General features: G+C 36.9%; 1 protein-coding gene across 1 annotated transcript in view; it reads left to right on the top strand.

Annotated features, from left to right (window-relative positions):
• Nucleotides 1-177: 177 nt before the first annotated feature.
• The window catches only part of IPO11 (importin 11), a 66,289-nt gene continuing 44,675 nt past the window's right edge, over nucleotides 178-21,791 (top strand). Inside the window, exons 1-13 of the mRNA XM_070935864.1 lie at nucleotides 178-260; nucleotides 3,459-3,602; nucleotides 4,842-4,942; nucleotides 10,505-10,577; nucleotides 12,315-12,518; nucleotides 13,386-13,518; nucleotides 14,729-14,787; nucleotides 15,789-15,837; nucleotides 17,061-17,131; nucleotides 18,012-18,204; nucleotides 18,300-18,452; nucleotides 18,585-18,628; nucleotides 19,752-19,842. Of these exons, the coding sequence (XP_070791965.1) occupies nucleotides 3,465-3,602; nucleotides 4,842-4,942; nucleotides 10,505-10,577; nucleotides 12,315-12,518; nucleotides 13,386-13,518; nucleotides 14,729-14,787; nucleotides 15,789-15,837; nucleotides 17,061-17,131; nucleotides 18,012-18,204; nucleotides 18,300-18,452; nucleotides 18,585-18,628; nucleotides 19,752-19,842 (1,309 nt within the window). The 5' untranslated portion in view covers nucleotides 178-260; nucleotides 3,459-3,464. The remainder of the gene's footprint in view (nucleotides 261-3,458; nucleotides 3,603-4,841; nucleotides 4,943-10,504; nucleotides 10,578-12,314; nucleotides 12,519-13,385; nucleotides 13,519-14,728; nucleotides 14,788-15,788; nucleotides 15,838-17,060; nucleotides 17,132-18,011; nucleotides 18,205-18,299; nucleotides 18,453-18,584; nucleotides 18,629-19,751; nucleotides 19,843-21,791) is intronic.

Genomic DNA, 21,791 nt, shown 5'->3' with positions numbered 1-21,791 from the left:
TCTTCCCCTCTTCTCAGGCGCCGGAATCGTCCCGAAAAAGAGAAGCGGGCGGGCCTGCGGAACGAGAAGCGTGAGTGGGGGGTGGGGGAGGGAAAGAGGCCCATTGGGGGAAGAGAAGCGCAGAGCGATGACGTACATAGCGCGCCGAACTGCCGCGGCACGGTGGTGGGTGAGCAGAGGCTGGTGGCGCGAGCTTCGGAACCAGCGGAAGGCGCGTGCGCCAGACTGAGGACGCCCGTGAAGGAGCGGCGGCTTCACCGGTAAGTGAGGGAGGGGAGAGGACGAGGACACGCCCCGTCCCTCCTTCCCGTCCGGTCAGGATGCGATCCAGCGAAGGCCCCACATCCTGAGGCGGCGGGTGGCCTGTCGGGACTGAAATGAGCCGAAGAAGCAGACCTCGGCCGCTAGTGGTGAACGGGCTCGAGTCCTGAAACGTGGATGGGCTTGGGCAGTCCTGAGGGAGCGACCAGCGGCCCTGTGGAGACTTTATTTTCTCACTAGGAGATGCTTTGCCTTATCGGTGCTCTTTTTCTTTCTCATACCCCGAAACCTTGGTTAACTGTCCTATGACTGGACGTCTCGCCAAAGTGTAGCACCCACAAAGGTCTCGCTTCTCCTAGAATACGAAGAAAAGCTGGTCACCGATACCCAAAGAAATTGTTCCCTCCTAGGTTGCACCTGATTTATTAAAAGGGGGAATTTATAATACTTGCGTTATAATGGAAAAGGCAGTTGCAATAGGGAACTCCACTCAGTCAAGTAACTTAATTTAAATAATTCATTCTTATGAACCCCAATCCTCTTCTCTTTTAAGTTTGTTCTTCTTCTTGTGCCATATCCGTCATCGGACGTTGGCGATCCATCATCGGACATTGGCGACCCTTTTAAGTTTAGGAGACTCAAACCAACAAGCAGGCTTCCATGTTTTGGAACAATATAAAAATGTAATCTTTTAAAGAGAAAAAAATAATTATGCAGAATGATTGTGGGTGATGCTTATGGATTCAGCTGTTTTTGTACAGAGCACATATTTTAGTACAGTATATTTTCAACCTTTCACTTCTTATTCTTTAAAAGTGTCTGGATCCTCCAACAGTAGAAACAACTCTCCAGAAAGTACTCTTATACCATACAACTGTTCTGTTATATTTTTTTTATAAATTAGTCTAATAAGATAGGACAGCACAGTAAAATTTCACTTCTGTGTATGTTTACAGAGATGAAACTCTCCCGAACTCTGTGTGCACAGGCTTGAACTGAAATTTGAATGTGTTCTAAAGTATTCCAGAACTCCCCCTACTTCCTATGTGTTTGCTAGAAAAATAACAATGCCCTTTTGCTTGAATAAACAAAAATGAGATGGATGAGGTAGCTTCTGAAACATTGGGGGAAAGGAGAGGCCCTTGGGTCATTCTTGACAGTGCCAAGTGATAAATTTGGTGAGGAATCTAACTCTAGATGCATCAGTTACTGCTGCAACCTTTTCCTCTTCTTATTTATTCTCTATAAAGATGCTCTCCCAAGATTTCCTTGATTGATCCATTATAGATAGGAATTCCTGGCTTCACAAAATAAACTTCAACTCCTATACCTGGCTCCTGAGGTGGCATATATAAAAGCCCAGGATGGAAGCAACCACTAAACGAACAGCACATGGAAAGGAATGAGATTAATGGAAAACAGAAGACTGATTTAGGAGATCTTTGTGACATTGAAATAGCTTCATATCACTTTTTCCATGTGTGTTGAGAAGTGCCACCAGGAAGAAATTTAAATGGACTTGCCTACCATACATTTAGACTGCTGATATATATCATTAGTGGGATAATTATTACCTATTGAGAGAGATACTGCTTTAAAGTGTGATGATTGGGGATCTATGCTTGTGCACTCAGATATGCAGTACCTAAGAATATATAAAACTTAATTTGCATCATCATAGATTCCTCTTATCCATGTGCTCTTTTTCTCTCCTCTTCTGATGTTTCTGTGTTCAGCTGCTTTGATTTTCTGAAAGGTTTTATTTCTAGAAGGCTCAGTAAGTCTTCTCAGTACAAAGACCAAATATGAACTGATCTAGTTTTTCTTCTCACAAAACTACCCTGTGAATGAGTTACGTTGGCACTTCTAATATGAAGCTGGTTTCCAGCCATCTAATAAACTAAATGCAAGGACATTTAACATAGACAAAATAAAGTGCTTTGCCCAACATGTAATTAACTTGTGGAATTCATTGCTAAAACTGTGATGATGGCCACTAACTTGGATGGTTTTAAAAGAGGATTATATAAATGCATGGAGGGGAGCTCTGATAGTATTACCTTCAACCTAGGGCAGCAGGCCTCCAAATATCAGTTACAGAGCAATAATGGTGAAAGAAGGGTATGTCCCTGTTTCCAGCTTTCAGGTACTTTATAGACCTTTTAAGGTTGGCCTTTTAGAGAGACAAGATGTTGAAGTAAAGTGGTTCTTGACTTGACGTACAAGTTGTTTCTCAGTTTAGTATTGTTTTAGGAACGAAGAGTGTGTCTGAAAATTAGCAAAATGCAAGATAGAGTCAATATAGTGTCTTTATTATTCAGGTTTTTCTTTCACATGCTATTTCAATTGATTATAAAAAACAATCTTCCTTCTACTTGCAGTGTAAGCATGCATTAAAGATTGCATATATTTTCAGAAAGTTTAACTATAATTGTGCCTTTTATTAAGTCAGACCTTTATAGGACAGTTTTATTTACTTCCTGCTTTTAGTTGGAATTATATTGAAGTTATTTTAAAAAATTTGATTACTGCAAGTTGCTCTTGAGCAATTATGCTAATGAGTAATTGGCATTCTGTTATTTCTGTTTTGTGAAAATATTCCATTAATGCCCACTCTCTTAAAAGTATTTCAATTTTTTCCATATATTTTCAACTATTAGCTGGATATTTTATATCATTTGTCACATTTATCTAAGAGCTTGTTGGCATGGGGACTAATATTGAACAAAGCAAATCAGTACTATGTTTTTGCTGGACCTTGAGCATAACTTAAAATTGTATTTATTTAATGGGTGACCATTATGATTACACTTACATATGTTTATATTTTCAGTATTTGAAGTCACTGATACCTAGTTTGTGAATATGAGAGAGTATAGGAGTATGGGAGAAAGGATAAAGATTTTTAACCTGAGGTTCATGTATATAATGCCAGAGTGCACTGCATTATACATGGCCACCCACAATATTTCCAGTACTGTATTACATAAGATAAGTCTGGTAATATGCAAATTCTTTATTGTGATCTGTATTTTTTTATGAGGTTTATTGCTAATAATTGTTGTAGAAATTTTTAAAAATACTTGTAAATTTGATTGTCTCTAATTCTTATTTAGTAAATACTTAAATCAGTACAAAAGAAGCAATAGGACCTCTTAGGAAAGCTAACAATGCATTTTAAAAAATGTTTTGGATAGATTTTCATGGATCTCCATAGTGCCAGTAATGTTGTTCTTCAAGTCTTGACCCAAGCTACTAGTCAAGATACTTCTGTATTAAAACCAGCAGAGGAACAACTGAAACAGTGGGAGACACAACCAGGTTTCTATTCAGTTTTGCTGGTAAGTTAAAACAATGCAATTACATTTGTTCAAGTACCTCTTAATAACCATCTTTTTTATTTACCTTCTTGCTATTTTCCTATAAGGAGTATATATTTTGTATCTATTATAGCAGTTCCTAAATACACCTGTATTACAGAACAGATGTGATGCTATTATGGGTATATTGGTAATTAGTATCTTATAATTAAAAAAAAAATAATGTGTTCATTGTTTGAACTTTACTACCAAATATATACCCTGTTTTCCCGAAAATAAGACATACCCCGATGATAAGCCCAATCGGGCTTTTGAGCACATGCACTAAAATAAGCCTCTCGAAAATATTTAAATGCAGAGATGGAAATCAGATAAGATGACAAGAGGAGCCCCATCTTGCTCCATGCGCCCCAAAATAATAAGACCTCCCCAAAAATAAAGCCAAGCGCTTATTTTGGGGTTCAAAAAAATATAAGACAGAGTCTTATTTTCGGTGAAACACGGTATGATTGTGTTGTCTGTTTTGATGAACTTTGATGAATGCTGCCCCAATTTAAAAAAAGCTTCCGTAAAATGAACAAACAAACTGTTGTGGATTATTTATTTATTCAATTTATATATAATAATCAGTTCCTTTAAATTAAAGGATTTAGGATATCCTTAAACCAAGAAGTGCATGCCTTTTGATGGTTGAAAGTGAATTATGTGAAGAAAATACACATAATTTTTCCTAGAGATATATCACCAAATAATAATAAATATTTTAATAAATTCAGTATAAAGTACATCCCAGTAGCTCTGTGCAGTTGATCACATTTTAAATATATTGATCAACTCTGCATATGAATTATAATTATGTGGAAATAATTGGAAAATATTATTTGAATATATAATCTCTCTGCAACTATTTAAAGCAGCAGTATTTTTTCCTGAGATTAAGCGTTCCTCCAGTAATTGCCTAATAGTCCTGGGAAAAGAGAGATGCTCTAAGATTTACAGACAGATGTTTGTGCCTTGCGTATGTCAACATTTTCTTGGGAATCAAAGTCAGAACATTAGTCAGTAATGTGAATTTTAAGTTTATGCTATATATCTTATTAGGCCAACAATTATAGCATTTTCTAAACTCTACAATTCTCTATGTACATCATCCACTACCACAAAATTTGGGAATATAGATTATTTCAACTTTGTGTAATACCTAAGACACACCGTATATACTGTATTACTGTTATACTAAACTCTTTTTGTTCGTTACAGAACATATTCACTAACCACAGTTTGGATATAAATGTGAGGTGGTTGGCTGTTCTATACTTCAAAAATGGAATTGACCGCTATTGGAGACGAATGGCAGTGCAGTAAGGAATCCCTTTCCAATCTTCTCTGTCATCCCTGCAGTTGTAGTTTTAAAAATAATTTCCTTACTTGAAGCAAGCAATGTCAGCAATCCATTACTCAGATAACCATGATTTCAGAAACCAAATTTCTACCTTCAACATAATTTGTGTAGTCAGTAGTTCATGAATGAAGGCAAATATATGTATCCTAGGATAATGTTGCAGGATCCAATCTGAGTTGGTCACCAAGACCTGAAGTTTGTTCTTCCAAGCTTTCAGACTCATGCTGGAGCCCATCCTCAAGGAACTTCTCAATCTCCAGGATGTGAGAACAGCCAAGTGCACACATCCTGTAGATTAAGAAACTCCCTGAGGATGAGCTCTAGCATAAGTCTGAAAGCTTGGAAGAACAAACCTCTTGTCCTGGTAACTGATTGTATCCTACAATCAGTAGTTGACTTGCAGTCTTCTTTTTTTCAATGAAGAAAAGATCAGAAGACCCGTTGAGCCCCAAGCTCTGAGCTTCTTTCTTAGATCTTCAAGGTTATTATAATATGATAGTAGTTGTTTTCAGTATCATCTGTCTCCACATATATAAACAGAAAGGGATAAATGTTTGGGTTATTTTGCCACACTCCTGTTCCCTGCATCTAGCAAACAGTAGACTAAATAACTGATGACTATAAATGTATTTCAGTTCCTCATTGCAAAAAGTTACAAATTAACTTGCTCCTTTTGTATTTTTGCCCAGTTCATTCTCTGTATTTCAGATATATTGTCTGTTCTTCTCATCTGCTTTATCACTTTTCTTAAAGTTCTCTTTTGCTACTTTTAAACCTTTTTATATACAAGTTAAATTAAAAAAATAATATAGTGGGAAAATTATCAGCCTCTTTTTAAAGATAATTATTGTGAATATTAACTTTTTCTTTTTAATTTAGTTTATTTTGATTCTGATTAGTAATATTTTAATTAATTTCAAGTTTTAATGAACTTCACAGACAATGTCAACATTTTCAAATCATTTAGTAATAAGGAAAATAATTAAATAAGACTGCTATTGAATCGAATTTCTGTTATCCTGTAGATGTCAGTGTTGCAACACATGAATTTTATAAAAGAACTTAATCATTTTTATTATTCACTTCATTTATATGTTTAAAGCACATTAGAAAACATTGTCCCTGTTTATATTTGTAATATTAATTCCTCTTTTTCACTATTTTTTATCTTGTTACACATTTTGTCAGTTGAATAAATGTTCTCATTGCCTAAAAAGTGACAAGTCTGAAAATTTTTCACAAATATAGCAGTTGTGTGAAATCCTGAGAAATATAAGCTAGAAGGGAAATCAGTTTTTACAATAACATACACTAAGAGATACCTGTTACCTTGTTTTCAAATTATCTGAAACTGTTAATAAAACATATAGGCAAGTATTGCACTAAGAAGGGGCAAATAATTTTTGAATCTGGATCTGTGTTTTTAGTTTAAAAAAAATTTTTTTTAAATTTTTTACACAAACACACAAACATACAATGTATTTTTTCTGAACAGAGTATTTGACCGGTTAACAAATTTAAGCAGTTTTTAGTAATTTCAACTAAATTTACACTTTATATATTCCCTTTTTGCTATAATATTTCTTCTCTCTATTTTTTTTAAGAACCAATATTACCCTTCATCCTAACCTCTAATCTTAACCAAATTCAATTTTTATTTATTTATTTATTTATTTTATTTATTTTATTTATCATATTTGTATACTGCCCTACTCCCAAAGGACTCAGGGCGGTGAACAGCCAAAATAAAATACAGAGACATACGAAAGTTAAAAACTATTAAAAACAGATTAAATAATTTAGGCTCAAAAAATTAAAAACATCCAATTTATCTAAAAAACATTTAAAACCCAATTTAAAAGCCAATTTAAAAGGGAGAGTTAGGCCAGACCAGCCTGTTGGAATAAAAACATTTTTAGGGCGTGGCGGAAGATGCGTAAGTCTTGGATCCTCCGTATCTCCGGGGGGAGCTCGTTCCAGATGGCAGGTGCCCCCACAGAGAAGGCTCTCCCCCTGGGGGCCGCCAGTCGACATTGTTTGGCCGACGGCACCGTGAGGAGCCCCTCTCTATGGGAGTGAACTGGTCGGTGAGAGGCTACTGGTGGCAGAAGGCGGTCTCGTAAGTACCCTGGTCCTGAGCCATGGAGCGCTCTAAAGGTGGTAACCAAAACCTTGAAGCGCACCCGGAAGACCACTGGGAGCCAGTGCAGCTCGCGCAGGAGGGGGGTCACATGGGAGCGCCACATCGCTCCCGTCACCACCCGCGCGGCTGCATTCTGGACCAATTGGAGCCTCCGGGTGCTCCTCAAGGGGAGCCCCATGTAGAGAGCATTGCAATAATCCCGGCGTGAGGTGATGAGGGCGTGAGTGACCGTGCGTAACGAGTCCCGATCCAGAAAGGGACGCAACTGACGAATCAGGCGAACCTGATAAAACGTCCTCCTGGCCACGGCCGCCATATGCTCTTCTAAAGACAGCCGCGAGTCCAGGAGGACGCCCAAGTTGCGAACCCCATCTGTGGGGGCCAACGACTCGCCCCCAATAGTCAGAGATGGCGTCAACTGACTATATCGGGACGTCGGAAACCACAGCCACTCGGTCTTGGATGGGTTGAGCCTGAGTCTGTTCCTCCCCATCCAGATCCGTACGGCCTCCAGGCACCGGGACATCACCTCGAGGCATCATTGGGGTGGTCTGGGGTGGAGATGTACAGCTGGGTGTCATCAGCGTACTGATGGTACTTCACCCCAAAACCACGGATGATCTCACCCAGCGGCTTCACATAAATGTTGAACAGAAGGGGCGAGAGGACTGATCCTTGCGGCACCCCACATTCAAGGGGCCTCGGGGTCGACCTCTGCCCCCCGTCAACACAGACTGCGACCGGTCGGAGAGAAAGGAGAACCACTGTAAAACAGTGCCCCCCACCCCCAACCCTTCCAACCGGTGCAGCATGATACCATGGTCGATGGTATCAAAAGCCGCTGAGAGGTCTAATAGGACCAGGACAGAGGAGCAACCCCTGTCCCGAGCCCTCCAGAGATCATCAACCAATGCGACCAATGCCGTCTCTGTGCTGTACCCGGGCCTGAAGCCCGACTGGAACGGATCTAGATAAGTCTATTCATCCAGGTACTGAGGCAGCTGTCGGGCAACCACACTCTCAACAACCTTCGCAACAAAGCGAAGGTTGGAGACAGGACGATAATTTGCTAACACAGCCGGGTCCAGGGAGGGCTTCTTGAGGAGGGGCCTCACCACCGCCTCTTTCAAGGCGGCGGGAAAAACACCCTCACTCAAAGAAGCATTTATAATCCCCTGGAGCCAGCCTCGCGTCACCTCCCGCGAGGCCAGTACCAACCAGGAGGGACACGGGTCCAATAAACATGTGGCCACACTCAGTCTGCTCAGTATCCTGTCCACGCTTTCGGGAGTCACAAAATCAAACTCCTCCCATATAATATTCTCAGGACTTGCCCCTGTCATCTCCCCTAGATCTACCCAGTCAGAGTCCAGCTGTTCCCGAATCTGAGCGATTTTGTCATACAGATATTGTACAAAATCTTCAGCTCTACCCTCCAAGGGGTCCTCCCGCGCCCCCTGGTGGAGCAGGGAGCAGGTCACCCTAAACAGGGCGGCTGGGCGATTATCTGATGACGCAATAAGAGCAGAAAAGTAGTTTCTCTTCTCTACTTTTATCGCCACTAGGTAATTCTTAATATGAGATCTTACCAGTGTCCGGTCGGATTCAGAACGACTAGCCCTCCAACTGCTCTCTAGGCGTCTTTTCTGGCGCTTCATCTCCCTCAGCTCCTCAGTATACCAAGGAGCCAGGTGAGACCGGCGCCGGGGTCAGAGGCCGCAAAGGCACGACTCAGTCCAAAGCCCCAGCAGCCGCCCTATCCCAGGCGGCTACTAAGTCCTCAGCCGAGTCGTGTGCCCGAACCTCAGGAAATGGCCCAAGCTCCATCTGGAACCTATCAGGATCCATCAGGCGCCTGGGGCGGAACCACCTGGTAGGTTCCGCCTCCCTGCGGTGGGGTGTGGCGGTTCGAAGGTCCAGGCGAAGGAGGGAGTGATCTGACCATGACAAGGTTTCAATAGCTATATCCCCTATCTCAAGATCACTCAACCACTGTCCAGGGACAAAAACCAGGTCCAGTGTGTGTCCCCCCCTGTGAGTAGGGCCATAAATTAACTGGGTCAGGTCCATAGCCGTCATGGAAGCCATGAACTCCCGAGCCATCTCAGACGTCTCGCCGACTGATGGCAGGTTAAAATCCCCCATGACCATAAGCCTGGGGGTGTCAACCGCCACTGCGGCTATAACGTTGAGCAGCTCGGGCAGGGCTGCTGCCACGTGGCAGGGAGCCAGGTACGTGACTAGCAAGCCCAACTGCACCCTATGACCCCACTTCACAAGGAGGGACTCACTCCAGCCGTCTGAGGAACAGTGGCCTCCCTTGGTCCAAGACCCTCGTTAATGACAACCGCCATCCCTCCGCCCCTCCCCGTGACCTTGGCTGATGGAATGCACGGAAACCGGGTGGGCACATATCAACAAGGGGGGCTCCCCCCTCCTGGCCCAACCAGGTCTCCCTAATACCCGCCAGGTCTGCACCCCCCTCCTGAATGAGGTCACAAATGAGGGGGGCTTTATTTACCACGGACCTGGCGTTGCACAGGATCAGCCGAAGGCCTGGGGCCCGAGGTTCCGAGGAGGGTACAACCTGGGGAACGAGAAGAGCTTTGGGGGCCGGAGCGTGCCACCGCTTGCAACCAGCGAGGACGCACTCCTGCAAGATGATGTGGCCCCCTGCTCCCGCCATATCTGCCCCTCCCACCTACAGTATCGATGTCATGGCCATCTGTATCATGAGCTCTAACCCCCTCCTTGACCCCTGAGTCCGCACCTCCCATGCCACGCCCCTCGGCTGGCCCAGATACCCTCCCCCGCGGGTCTTCCCCCAAACCCACCCCCCTCCCAGAATCCCTTAAAAACCTATTAAAAATTTCCCTAAAAAAACCCATAACTCTCTCTTTGCTGTATGCCATTTTTCCTGTATTTTTCCTTTCATCTCTATGTTAACCCCTTCCAATTTAAAATCTCGCCAAGGATCTGTGTTTTATCAGATTTCCTGTACAAGAGTATTGTTAAAATTTAAGGTTTTCAGCCACTATTCTTTATACTTATTTGGAACCTAATGAGCAAAGGTTGATTAAATCAAAATTATGAATTTATTTTGAATTTATGTGTTTGGGTTCTAGTATCATCCTACACACTCTTTATATAAATATGTTATATAAAAAAAATTGTTGTAAGCCCCCACCCCAGTTCAGCACCATCACAATTTTGAACAGTCATTGAATGAGGATTGTAATTTAAGGATTACCTTTATAGTTCAAAATACATTTTTGTAAAATATTCTACAGTATTGCATTAATCTTGCTGATCATAGAAACCTCTCTTTAAAGTTTGCATGATCATTTCTAATATAGGCTTTAATTTTCCAATAAACAGTGCTCTGTCAGAAGAAGAGAAATCTACTCTGCGTGCAGGACTTATTGCTAATTTCAATGAACCAGTAAATCAGGTTAGTGATTATATGAAAATTGGATCTATTAATGCTTTTTTGAGACTGTATTTTTGTGAAAAAATATTTTAAAATTAAATGGGTTCAATCTTACATGTCAACTAAACTAAGATCAAGTCACCATGTACATTTCTTTTATAAGTTTTATGTATTATTTTATGTATTATTTCTAATAATGGTAGTTGTGTATGCACTTTTGTAACAAAAGTGTGACATCGGTAAAGTGACCATTTGCCTTCATTTGTGACCATATATCCTTTATTATAAAGGACAGTCGATCATTTCAGATTTATTTATTTATTTATTTAATTCCTTTGTTTTGCTCTTGAATTTTCCTTTGTAAAACATGAACAATTTTAATCATTATGAACAATCCAGATTTATCTCTTCTTTAGGTTTTTCCTTTATGTTTTTTTTCAAAACAATGATCACAGTAGATAAGGGTGTACTGACCCCTACTCAGAATTACTTAGCCATTTTGGAATTAGCTGTTCTGAGAAGATACTATGAAGTATGGAAGAAATTTTGAGTATAACCATTTCAATCTCAAAATAACTGCTTGTCACAATCTTGTGAAAACTTAAAAAATATTGTTAGTACTAAAAAATCCCTAGAATGAAAGTGTTCTTTCACTTTGCATTGTGTATTTATAGTAGATTGAAAATATTTTTTTAAAAAAAATACTCATAGTAGGGTTTTATTTGGAAAAAGATGGGAAAGGAAATTGCTTTATGTTTAATCATTTAATTGGCCCTCCACCCCAGTAATAATATCAGCATTGACTGGAAGGAACTTTTCAGGAATTTAGTGCAAAAAAGTTATTAATTCTATTTGAAAAATCTGAAAACTTTCTAATTCTTAGATTTGTTACTCCTGTGCCACCAACTATACCAGTCCTATAATTATTTGGAGAAACAAAACCCATGTCTGTCTGTCTGTCTGTCTCCGTCCGTCTCTCTCTCTCTCTCTCTCTCTCTCTCTCTTTCTCTCTCTCACACACACACACACACACACACACACACACACACAGAAACATTGCTCATTAAAATATTATAGTAACATTTTCTTTCATCAAAGTTATTTCATCAAAATTAATAGTACTTCATAAAAAGTAGAATTTCTGTGCCAAATACACTTTCCCTAGAAATGTACACTATCCTTCTCTGTCTTTCACTACATATACAGTATATTTTCTAGCTGTGTCTTATTTTCTCTTATTTTTGATATGTAGATCATAAATTTCACTGTCAAAGTAAACACATTTTAACCACATAGTGTGCATTTTATATGCCATCTCCCCACCCCGGGACATTAATCAACAGTCAAAATAGTTCCATCTGCATATAAGAGAATAGATGACATGGAAAAGCCCCCAAGGTTTATGGATGTACAAAAATATTTTAGAAAAATAGAATCATTCCAAATGCAGTTGCAGCTGTGTACAATAGTCATGGAAAATTAATCCACTATTTTGGGGAGAAACTGTTGAGAAAGAAAATAGTATTTTGTATAGATTGGCTTGGAAAAATGAGTGAGTTTGTTCCATACTATACTATTTTCTTTCTCAGTCTATTTGTGTTAACAGATTAGATTTTACAGCCTTAATCCTATGTTTATTTTTTTCTGCAATGTATGACACAATGTTGCTGAATTTTCAATAGATGTGATTCTGTTTTGATTATAGCTCAGTATGTCTGGTAGCTTAATGTTGAGTATTTTGTTTGACTATCTTTGCAGATTGCCACACAAATTTCTGTACTGATTGCAAAAGTTGCTAGGCTTGATTGTCCTAGACAGTGGCCAGAACTTATTCCTACCCTTGTAGAAGCTGTTAAAATTCAAGATGACCTTCGCCAACATAGAGCTTTACTTACCTTCTATCATGTTACAAAGACTTTAGCATCTAAACGGCTTGCTGCAGATAGAAAACTTTTCTATGATGTAAGTATGAAACTTCACTTTATTGGATATATTGTTTCATTGCTAAATGTGAACATAATTCAAGAGTTGAATAATTTTGAGTTCAAAATGCCCCTCTCTGGAATAAGATGATTTGGCCCCTTGGGGTTAGTTTTTACCTTGAACTGGTTCTGTTTCTAATTCCATTCAGCCATTTTAATCTGGACATGTTTTTTGTGAGGTCAGAGCATCTTTGCTTCAAAATTGAAGAATGTAATTTCAAGCTAAAAATAATTCATATTAAAAACATTTTACACCTTTCTGCTTATTTTTTCTGTTCTTCAAGATAGATCAAAAACCTAGTGTTGAAATTTTCAAATTTTAAATGTTTTAAAAAACTGATGAGGCATATTGACAAAATCTGTCATTCTGAGGATGACTTCATTTTTATTTTAGTTCGCTAGTTATTAGATTTATGTGCTGCCTATCTCATCTAAAGGTGGCATTTAGAAATCACGATGATATGCTCCAGAGATATCGGTAACCCCAAACTGTAGACAATCCCAATAAAGAATAATTTTTGAGGTTAAGATTTTAGGTTGGTTTAAAAATCTTCCTTTTTGAGGGGAATGACAAATCTGGTTTCTTGGTTCATGTATTTTATATTAACTGGCATTTCAACTTCCTGATTTGTTTTAACTTGACAAATATTTTTGGATGCTGAGAGAAGAACAGCTTACTAAATAAGACTTGTTCTGGGTAAATATGCTTGTGTATCCCAACAAACGGATCAAGTTGCTAAATTAAATTTTCTAAGTTTGTAACATCTGGATTATATTTAATTTACTAAAACCTATTCCATCTATATTTATTTTAACTATGAAGTTTTTTCTAATTATATTTCTGCAGTTAGCTTCTGGAATTTATAGTTTTACCTGTTCCTTGTGGAATCATCATACAGATACATTCCTTCAACAGATTTGTGTTAGAGATGAAACAACTATGAGTAATTCATTAGAAAGAACTCTCTTATCATTGAAAGGTAATTGACAAAAATGCTATATTTAAAATATAGTATTGTGAAATACAGTCTCAGATTTTCATCTTTAGCATAGGACATGCTATCTTGGGGAGGAGGTTAGTTTAAAGAATTGATCAATCTCTTAGGTTAAAAAAAAGCATCTTCCATTTTTCTTAAATTATCCTTTGATTATCAAAGATAATTCAAAACAGAAGCCTTGGTGGTGCAGAAGTTAGAATGTAGTATTGTAGGCTAACTCTGTCCGCAGTCTGGAGTTTGATCCTGACAAGGCTCGAGGTGGAAGTATATTGCAAAGGTCAGAGATGGGGAGAGATAGGTGACTGAGGCAGTCCTTGGGCTGGGAGAAAATGGCTTGAATTGGTGGGTAATCACTTAATGACCCGTGATTCTCAGTTAATTGTGGCAATGGAGAGTGCTGTGATTATGGTCACTAAATGATGCAGTCACATGTTCTCTTGCTTTGAACAATATTGCTTCACAGTGAAAATTCTGGTCCATTTATAAATTGAGGACTATCTGTAGAAATTTAAATGATATATTTTTTTCTGAGTGCTTTGAATGCCTGTTGAGTTGTCAGACAAGGATAAGTTTGTGAAAGAATTCTATACTTTCTTGTAACAACATTAAAAAAATTCTGAATTATTAAGATGAATGGATTTTAATTTTTTTACTAGTTCTTTGTATATAAACTACAATACTAAAATTGTCCTGACAAATGTTAAAAGCTTTGAAGATATTTGATTTTGAAAAATTAAAATTGTGAGAGTGTTGTTTATTACATGATAATCATATTTAGACATTGAAGGATAACTTGAAGTTAGTGTTTGAGTGAGAATACTGGCTTGTTTCCTTTCCTTGTTCACAATAAGACATCATTATAAAGAATGTTTCATTACAAGGCAGTAATTGGAATAATGATTAGAATTGTTTATTATTATGGAAATATTGTGTACTATTGAATTTTAGATCAAAAGGCTAATGCATTTTATATTTGTATATCAAAGAAAATTAGAAGTTATCCTTTTCTTATTTTTTCCTTTTTCCTTATTTTTTGGACCTTTCCCTTCCTAATTTTTTCCCTTTAAATTATTTTTTTGTTGCTTTTTATGTTTAAATTCTTGTAGAAATTCAATAAAGTATATTAAAAAATAAAACCAGGCCAATGAATAACTTTTATGATGTACGGAATAAGACTGTTTTAATTTTTCAGTGCTTCGCAAGTTGACAGTTCATGGGTTTGTGGAGCCTCATAAAAACATAGAAGTGATGGTAAGTAAGTGTTTATTTTTTGTAAATGAAGTAGCTATTAAAAAAGAGGTAAATACTGTATATTCTTAGATGTCTAAAGTTGTGTTTGAGTATAATGATAACACCAAACTCATATTATTAAAGAGCTTCTGCTCGTATTTCTTGCTACACGAGTGGTTAAATCTGGAAGGATTTCTCCCCCTCCCCTTTCCAATGACTTCTTGAATAACATAGAATTCAAATTCTGTCTTGTTAGAAAAAAAGGAAGAGATGCTTCAGGTGTTGGGCCTTTGATCTTTGAACAGTGTGCTAGGAATTGTGCTGCACAAGTAGACAGGGAAAAGAACTATATTCTTTGTGTAGTTAATAATTTTCTCCCCTTGTGACATTAAAAATATTAGTTTGATAACATTTCATGAAGGGCTTTTAAAAAATCTAAGAGTGTAGTAGTAGCACCTTTTCCAACTAGCACATTTATTAAAAAGACAAACTCCTGAGCCATACTCATTTCATCAGATGTATTCATATAGAATGAGAGTCACTCTGGCACTGATCAAATGAACTGCAGCTCATAAAAGCATATGCTTTTAAGAAGATGTGTTGGAAAAAGTTTTACCAGACTCTTGATTTGTTGTTACCATAGATTAACATGACTCTCTTTCCGTTGTCTAGGAAGGGGTTCTGCACTTCACTCAAAAATTTGGGATTGTACTTTATGTACTCCTACTATAAAGAGATACAGGTTTATTAGTTTGTTTGATTAGCTATAAACAATATTGCCTTATTAGTATATCTAAATTGGAACCAGTAGCATTCAAGATATTTGGAAGTGTTATGTTGGAGAAAAATGATTAGAATCAATATCTAGCTGATAATTTTAAGAATGATTTATATTTTCTGTGTTCAAGTTACCCTATTCTTGTTCCTTTACATGTTGCTTTGGATGCTTTAATGCAACAAATATAATTATTCTTTAAAGCAAATATAACACAATTTGCGTCTTTTGTTTTTACCTCCTCAAGGGATTTCTTCATGCAGTATTTGTACGATTAAAACAATTTTTGGAATGCAGTAAGTATTTTAAGACTTCGGGATACAAATCTGTGCATAGGGACCAGTCCTGTTTGATTTCAGAGATTTGAGTTTTTAGTAAATCTCTTCAGAATATTTTGAAACTTCTTATCTAAACGGTCTCTTAATGAAATACTTTATTATTGGAAACAGTTGTTATATAAACAGACAATTTAACTAAATAGTTTTCATGTTGTAAAAGAGACACAATAATTCAGATTTGATCCTAATATATATTAAAATAAATCTTGGATTCTTTTGTTAAAGATAAATGGATTTTATGTTCTTGTTGTATTTATAGTATCTTGCCTTCCATTAATCTCTGAGGAATGGCAGCTCTAAATCTTGAATTTAATTGTAAATTCACTCCTGGCAAATTCACTTGAATCTTAAATAATGCAGATCATTTATTGATTTATTTATGTATTTATCACATTTCTATATTGCCCATCCCACCTCAGTGATTCTGGGCACTTTATAATAAAAATATAAAAAGTAATATAAAAGAATTAATAAGAGCAGAGTTAGAACAATTAAGAACAAAGTTAAAACTAAAAGTAGTTAAAGACAGAGGCAGCCTTCTCGAGTCACTGACCATCCCCCATGGTCGCCTACCTCTCTTCAACTCCTATTCCAATTGGCAATGCCAATTTTGGCAACATGCTTTTGCAGGGCTGGAAGGAGGGGTCCCGCCTCATCTGAGGATATGGTGTTCTAGACCCTGCGGGCAATGGCAGAGAAGGCTTTTTTCCTAGATCCCTCCAGTCAAAACTCTTCAACTGAAAGGATTCCTCAATGTACCCTCTGTGATTTACCTGATAGGCTGAGACAATGTGATTGGGATGAGGCAGTTCCTCAGATAACCTGGTCCCATGCCATGAAGGACTTTAAATATGATAAGCAACACTTTGAATTGGTTAATCTATCAGAGGTCATCCAAAAGTGTGAAGATGTCATCCAAATGTGCTGTTTCTGTCCCTTATCTGGGCCTGAAACCTTACTGGAAGAGGTCCAGATAATCCATTTCATCCAGGGGCCTCTGGAGTCCTAAGCAGATCTTTCTACTGCTTCTTCATTCCTAAATTATGGATTTTGCTATATTAGATAAATGTGAATTTTTTGTCAGTAGTTTTTAACAAATATTGGTTCATTTGAATTAAATTCATAGGTCTGTCTAAGCATGACTGATATTTTTATACTTATAAATTAATTTTATTTATCAGGTAAAAACATTGAAACAGATAATGCCTGTAGAGATCGGCTAGAAAAAACTATAATCCTTTTCACTAAAGTGGTAAGTTTCTATAACTACCAATCTTTTGAAAATTTTAGATAAATTAATTCTTAAGATTTTTAGCAGTTTTTAATGTAACAACTATGCTATTATATTAATAATAATCAGTATTAGTAGAAAATGCTGTCTTACAAAATGTGATTTGCATAAATAAGTGTAACATGGGTTCAGTGAAGAGAAAATAATTGGAGAGTTATTAGAATTAGAGACTCCAATGAATTCATTATAAATGAAGTTTGTGAATTTCTTTGCAGGTTCCCATATTCTGTATTTACCCCAATATCTTACTAAAGTCTGTATTCTTGCTTCCTTGTCTTGCTTAGCTGTGTGAGGCCAGAAAGAGAGGCTAAGTGCAAACAGTACTGATAGACATCAATCTACATTATGGATTTTATAAATTCTGGTCCAAGCCTTCAATGTGGGCTTCTCCAGAATTCTTAAGAATTACTTTTTCTTATCATCCAAACCACATAAGGAAGAGAAACTGCAGATTCAGCAATCCACATAATACCTGATTTAAAAAGTTGTATATGCCACCCAACAAAGAATATTTAAGCTACTACATTGTTTTCTTCATAGTCTGGAAAAAGAATACATGGAAAACCATCCCTGATCTAAAATGGATGAATCTTTGTATAAGCTGCAGAATGTTTTAAATGAAAATTTGAAATTGGAATTATTTCGTTTAATAATTCTGTTAAATGTTAATAAACTACTAAACTTTAAATGCCAAATATGACTGGTGTATTTTAAAATAAACCATTTGTTATTCTGAAAGTTACCCATATTACTTTCACCTCTTATTATTATTATTATTATATTAATCTTAACATTTTTGGAGTGGTATTCTCATGTACACGTATATATTTTCAACTTTTAGCTTTTAGACTTCTTGGACCAACATCCATTTTCATTCACGTCTCTAATTCAGAGATCATTGGAATTTTCTGTAAGCTATGTTTTCACTGAGGCTGGCGATGGAGTTGTTTTTGAGCGTTTCATTGTCCAATGCATGAATCTGATTAAGATGATTGTCAAAAATTATGCTTATAAGCCATCCAAAAATATAGAAGGTAATTTTTTTAGTTCAGTGGTATTCATAATTGCTTAGTCCTTTCCAATATATTAGTAGAATACATATTTTTTTTTGTGAACTATTTTACTGCAGATAGCAGTCCTGAAACTCTTGAAGCTCATAAAATAAAGGCATCATTCTTTACATATCCAACATTAACGGAGATATGCAGGCGGCTAGTTACTCAGTACTTCTTGTTAACTGAGGAAGAACTAACCATGTGGGAAGAGGACCCTGAAGGCTTTAGTAAGAAGTCTTATTCTTTCAGTTTAATTTTAATTTTAATTTCATATGTGTATTCAAGAAAATGTGATACCAAAGGATAAATATTGCATTCTTAAATAAAATTTTAATGTATTTTTTCCCCATATTATATAGTTGTTGAAGAAACAGGAGGTGATTCTTGGAAATACAGTATTCGGGTAAGTATATGGCATATAATTTAAATTAAAACCTTTTTTAAATATGAAAATTAACCAGTGAAAACTTTTTAACTGCATGCTAAAGATAATATCAGGAGAGTGGACTTTTGTGTATAACAATCAAATCACTTAGCAATTGTTGAAGTTATAGTGGACCTCCCTAGAGCTATCTGTGTCCTGTTTTTGAAGTTCCAAAGCCCTTCCCCGTGGTCAGGTAATTACATTCTGGGTACTTGGTAACTGGCTTTATGACCATTTGCAGCACTCTATGATCACATGGCTGCACTTTTTTGCCAGTTTCCAATGTTTATTTTTGGTTTCCAGCAAAAAACACCCATTGGGTATAATATATTCATTTAATGACTGCAGAATTCACTTAATGACCACTTCAAAACATAAGATTGGGTGCAGTCACATGGTTACTCACTTAATGACCCCCACATCTGACGATCATGATTCCAGGCTCAGTTATATTTGTAAATTGAGAATTGCCTGTAATCTAAACACTGCAATATCTGTTGAGTGGGGGGGGGGGGGTGTCTTGTTATTTTTTTTACTTTTTACATAGTATGGCCCTTCATGGATGTTGACAGCAGTTTGAAGATTTTCCAATTTGAATGAACCGTTGCTTTTAAATTACTGTTGGAGTAAATTGCTTCACACTAAGCAACAATAACATATACTTTACATAGGGGTATCCAAAACAATAATTTAACTGGAAATGTGATGTAGTAATAGCCTAAGCTATATTTAAACACATTTTCCTGTATGTCAGAACTCAGTTGTAAAAGTAGAATTTGGTATACTGGACAGTAAAGTGATGCTTCTGAAATGGCAAGCACTGTAATAAGAAAATAACAAATGAAGGTGACAAAGAAATGGGAAAAATACTGCAGGAATAAGAAGCAATACAAGGATAAAACAGTGTTGCAATATATGCTTAAGGCAGGTGATAATGGACATATTGGACATATTCACTAATTATAATATCTGCAAATTATAGAACTAATCTAACCACTTTGTACATCTGCTTTCATGTCCTAGTTAGGTCTCTTACTACTTCAAGCTAATTTGCTCCATTGTTACTTGCTTTCTATAATAAACTATTTTAATTCATTTTCAGCCATGTACAGAAGTGCTTTTCATTGATATTTTTCATGAATATAATCAAACGCTTACTCCAGTTCTTCTAGAAATGGTTCACTCCCTACAAGGTATTTTTTTAAAAAATATGTTTAATAGTATACACTACTAGATTATATAATTTTCATTAAGTAATATAAATATTTTACCAGGTAATGTTGGGCTCTAATTAAGACTACTAAAACTCTAGGAACTAATATAATTCTAGGATATTTATTGGCAAATTAAATGGACTTTTAACATTGAATTCATTAGGTGTAGTTAAATTTTATGAATAAGATTAGAGTTGAGATGGAAAGTTTGGTTTGTTTTTGTTGAATGAATTATTGAAGTTCATTCATTCCCAGTTGTCCTTCCTGGTTGAAAGACCTCTTAAAGTCTGAGTGTATAGTAGGTTGGGACTTTTATTATAGTTGAAATAACAGAAGTTGAAATAACATAAGCTCAGATCAGCAACTGTTCATTAGTGTTCCCACCCTGCTAAAAGCTGTAATATTGTTGCTTTGCGTATCTTGAGAAGTTTTTTTTTTTTTTTACAGAAGCAGAGATTTTATATTAAATGGAAACAATACAAACTTCATATTACAAGTAGTCCTCACTTAATAATGGTAATTGTGACCGGCAACTCTGTTGCTAAGCAACACGGTTGTAAAGCACGGTATCATGTGAACATGTTGATTTACAAAGGCATTTCCAGTTGCCATGACAGTTAGGCATGGCATCATGTAATTACTATTTGTGACCTGCTGGCAGGACTTGACTTTGCTTATTAGAGGCTGACTGTGATGGCTGCAAATGATGATCATGTGACTGCGGGAAATTGCAAGTGTTGTAATTGTAAGCCAGTTTCCAAGTGTCTGAATTATGATTTCCTGACTATGGGGATGCTGTAACAGCTGTAACTATGAGGTTTGGTTGTAAGTCTCCATCTCCAGCACCATCATAATTTTGAACTGTCGCTGTACAAGTGGTCACTAAATGAGGACTTCCTGTACTTTGTAATAAAGGTTACTTAGTTTGCTTTCTCTCACTTTGGGAAGAAATATGCTGATTCTGTAAACCGCTTAGAGAGGGCTGTAAAGCACTGTGGAGTGGTATATAAGTCTTAGTGCTATTGTTATATATTTTGAGCTTTTGAAGTCAGAATTTGGAGGATCAGAAGAAAGCAGAATATGTAGTTAGCAATTAGTGGTGTTTTTGTGCACATCACTAATTTCTTGTGTGTTTCTTGTTTCATTAATCATGTCCTCTTCACAGGGTTTGACACCCAGAATAAAAAAGGTATCATAAGTGGGATATTTTTAGAGGAGGTGATAATGAGCTTTGTCTTCTGAATAGAGGTATACTATATCCCTATAAGATTCAATAATTCTACTATAGCTATCATGCATTAAAACCTAATGAGCTTTAAGAGGGCCAAGGTACAAGCCTCTGAATGCAATTATTTGATCCTATGCAGTAACAAGGAACAATGATGCTAAGGAATGATAGCAATGTTAGAAATATGCACCCTTCAAATTTATCGATGTGTACAAGTAAAGTAAGGTCTGGATGATTTGAAGAGTAACCATACAAAACCCGGGGAAAGTAATGCAGGAATTTACTCACGCTAAATCTAATGTGAACCTGATTCCCCCATATCACTCAGGAACTGTAAAATAATTGGAATGAAAGCCAGAATATATATTGGATAAGCTATACATTGGAAACATTTCTTGAAGAATTTGTTACTCTCATACTCTCCTGTTAAACATATTGTTCCAATTTGGAGTGTCTTGGTTTTTGAATGTTGATTAAGAAGTCTCTTCCCTGCCAACTGGCCAGGCTTCCCTATTGCAAAGTATTCGGAGTCAAGAGTTATCTTAGCCTGTGGTGCTTCAATTTAAGCCCAGTCTTCCAGTTCATAAAATAGTGTAGCCAAATGTTTGTTCTTGATGCAATGCTGCATCCAGATGGAAGAATTCTGACATACTTAACTTTTTGATCACCTGAATTGTTGCCAATTAATAACCACACACAA

This window comes from Pituophis catenifer, unplaced genomic scaffold (genome assembly GCF_029215685.1).
Source record: "Pituophis catenifer annectens isolate HBS135680 unplaced genomic scaffold, rPitCat1.0.hap2 SCAF_2, whole genome shotgun sequence".
Lineage (NCBI taxonomy): Eukaryota > Metazoa > Chordata > Lepidosauria > Squamata > Colubridae > Pituophis > Pituophis catenifer.
This window is presented reverse-complemented; position numbering and strand designations above follow the sequence as displayed.